The sequence below is a fragment of the Pundamilia nyererei genome, unplaced genomic scaffold (assembly GCF_000239375.1).
Source record: "Pundamilia nyererei isolate P.nyererei 1_Seehausen unplaced genomic scaffold, PunNye1.0 scaffold00013, whole genome shotgun sequence".
Lineage (NCBI taxonomy): Eukaryota > Metazoa > Chordata > Actinopteri > Cichliformes > Cichlidae > Pundamilia > Pundamilia nyererei.
The window spans coordinates 4,741,179-4,744,535 of NW_005187414.1; the positions used below are offsets into that span (position 1 = coordinate 4,741,179).

General features: G+C 44.6%; 1 protein-coding gene across 1 annotated transcript in view; it reads left to right on the top strand.

The window, feature by feature from the left end:
• armh4 (armadillo like helical domain containing 4) overlaps positions 1-3,357 on the top strand; it is a 5,350-nt gene extending 1,993 nt beyond the window's left edge. The window contains exons 2-7 of the mRNA XM_005725073.2: positions 39-410; positions 949-1,101; positions 1,229-1,381; positions 1,562-1,593; positions 2,038-2,172; positions 2,302-3,357. Coding sequence (XP_005725130.1) covers positions 39-410; positions 949-1,101; positions 1,229-1,381; positions 1,562-1,593; positions 2,038-2,172; positions 2,302-2,376 — 920 coding nt within the window. The 3' untranslated portion in view covers positions 2,377-3,357. The remainder of the gene's footprint in view (positions 1-38; positions 411-948; positions 1,102-1,228; positions 1,382-1,561; positions 1,594-2,037; positions 2,173-2,301) is intronic.

The following is a 3,357-nucleotide window of genomic DNA, read 5'->3' on the forward strand; positions in this document are numbered from 1 at the left end:
TCCATGTGACTCTGAGCTTGTCTTGGCACCACCTGCAGCGGAAACTGCCCTCCCAATGCCCCAGGATGAATCCACAGAGGCCACAATGTCATCGGAGGCTCTCCCTCTCATCTTTGAGCCTTTTGAAGACATCACATCTGAGAGTGCGACGGCGGCAGCAGCAGCGGTCACCCACGTGTCAGGCAGCAGCCGGCCCAGAGGGCTTCCTCGGTCAGAGGCAGGTCTGGACCAGCTGGTCACCGTAGAGAGTGACAGAGACGGTCCATCACATGCCTCACCCGTCCTTATTCCAGACTGGACGTCACCTTGGCAGACATCTGGCAGCGAGCTCCTAGAGCCATTCAGTTCCTCGGGTCCATCTGCTTCTCAGCAGCAAGTCAGAACTGAGCCGGACGACCATTCGGAGAAAGGTGAGACAGATGATGTGGCATGACCCGAATGTGGATATTAGATCATATGGAATCATGATATAAAATCATACATATAGTCTGTGTGTAATGTGTAAATGTGCCATATAAATAAAATCAACATTGCCATTCAGGTTTTTTTTCAAGATTTAGTCAATTTCCTACAAATGAAAAGTATTTCACGGTGGTGCCAAAGTAGAACTATAATAGGGATCAGAAATTTTAACCGTTCAACAACACTGAACATTTTCTCTGTGTGAAGTCGCCTCGGTGGGTGGAGGTGAAGTTTTTTGGCCTTTATTGGTAGGTTTCACGTTTACATTTACCTTTTCTAAGTTTGCTTCTTGCCAGACTCCGTCTGACACTGACAAAGTGGTTGAATCTTTCATCACTACCACTTCATTGTGGCATGAATTGACCCAACAGCTGCAGAGACAGCAGTATTGTATACTGTGCATGGCTTTTGAAGTTGCGCACTTGCAAACACGTACAGCTGTGCTCACACTGCTCCTGCTGTCCTCTTATTCTGCTTTTCATTTAGCAAACGTAGTCTCTGCGAGGACACTAAATCTGGAAGACAACGTGTCCTCGGCCGGCCCCTCCCTCTCATCTTTCCAGCAAGCAATGACAATGGTAACCATGACAACCCATCAGCCAGCACACAAATCCACATCAGAGGAGATGGACTCTGAGGGTAGGACAATTTTTTAAATGCCACCTACAAGCCACTCCATTTGCAAAAATGTTCATGTTCAGTCATAACACGTGTCCCTCTGTACATCCTCCAACGCTCCTGGATGATTTTTCATTATTCTCCACAGAGGACCTGGAAGATGACTTTGAGAACTCTGAGGAATCGGTGGAAGAAGACAGTGAAGAAGACCAAACAGAAACATCTAAAACATCCTCGACGCAGCCTCCATACAGTCTCATCCCACCACCTCCCGTCTGGGTTCAACGCAACCAGGGGCTGAGTATGAGAACACAATTTCTAACCCATATTTTTAAATCAGCAGTGGGACATAACTTTTAGTATTAGCACTTCTGCAAACATGTGTTGCCCTCTTATAAAAGACCTACAAAAATAAAGAAATTTTCAGCTTATCAATTTTCAGATCTGTTGCTCTGATAAACGAATGTCTCTTTTCTCCCAGTGCGTAGCTGGGTGGAGCTAATCAGAGAAAAGGTAAGCCTACCCTCTGCTGTCTGTAAAAAAGGTCAATTTTTCTTTTACCTCGCCATGAGGCGACGGATGACTCACTGATATATCTTTTTCTTTTGAGCTGCCAGGGTTTTCTTTAAGGTGCATAGTGTAAATATTTGTTACATGTTCATAGTTTTCAGTGGGTTGCACAGTTAAAATAGTTTGATGACGATCAAAATATAGATTCGTGCCAGGTATACTTAATAAAGAATGCTTAGGTCATTTTTCATAATCAACTACAGTATGTTGGCTAATCTGTATAGGGTTGGGGGTGGATAAGCGGGAGGTGGCGGCTGGGGAGAGGGAGGTCTGGCCTTCTCTGCTGAGAATGCTGCACCCATGACCCAGCCCCAGATAAGTGGAAGATGGTGAAAGATGATGGATGGATAGGTTAGGGTTTGACCTCTATGCCATCACCCTCTACAGGCGGGTTATGTGTCCGGGATGTTGGCCCCTGTGGGTATCGGTATCACAGGGGCCCTGCTAATTGTTGGCGCCCTCTACAGCATCAGGATGATTCACCGCAAGAGGAGGAACAGCTTTAAACACCAGAGGAGGAAGGTCAGACAGCAGGAGGTCAATAACTTACTTTCTTGTTTTCACTCGTTATTGTTGACCAGTCACATGGAGCAGGTCTCTGTGGATCTTAAATGCATAAGCTCAACCTTAAAATGATTTTTCCCTCTCCAGCAACCCCGGGAACCCGGCACCAGCCGTCAGGACCAAGCCATGCTGCTGGCCGACAGCTCTGAGGACGAATTCTGATGAGAACCTTTTGGGCCTCTTTTGTTGGTGACCAGCCGCCATTGCTCCTAAACTGGATGTTTAGCAAACACCCCCATCGCTACTGCATCTCCACTTACCCTGGGGCTGTTTGGGTATGACTCCTCTGATCCACTGAAAGGGACTGAGCATAGGGCAGTATTTGCATAGGTGGCGCACAGGTCAACCAGGCACCCACCTCCCTTTCTGAAATTATCTGAGCACTTGTCTAAATGTTGTCAGATGCTGCTGAGTCTAAGAGTGTGGTAGGATTGGTGTTTTCCACCTTTTTTGACAACAAAAATAACTAAATAAATAAAAATAATAATGCATTGAGGGAGCGGTATTCGTAGGATGGAAGTGTTGCTGGCAAATTAAAAGGGGGGATGTGAAAGCCAGCATGTTTTCCGTCAAGTTATACATTGAATGAAAAGTGACGTGACACAAATAATGTAAATACATTACATGTAGTACATGTAGCTGACTGGGGGTCAGTTGTGTTAGTGTAAATAAAGTCTCATGTATTCCTAGACTTCAATAATTTTGGGAAAACTGCTAATTTACAGGAAGCTGGATTAGATCACTGGAAGCATATCTGTCTGTAAACTGAAACTAACAGCTAGCCTAGCTTGGTCCAACGATAACAAACATGTTGGCTAACATTTCCAGAACGCACTACGAAATCAATCTTTAAAAAAAACAACAGAAGAAATTTAAAGTATTAGTGTCCTCTTAATTATTTTCTAACCATCAGACAGAGTTAGGCAAGCTTCAGGCAAAGGTAAGCTAAAAGCTACTGAGCTAAAAAAAAGAGCTACAGGACTGTGCAAAAGTCTTGATACGCCCTGCATTTCTTACTATTTTGCAATGAATTTGGGAAACAGGTAGTGTTTTATTTAAAGCTGCAAACAGCTTGAACTCTCTTAAGCAGCTTTCTTGTTATTTAAGTTTTCAGGAACAGTTCTCCAGGCTTCTTGAAGGACA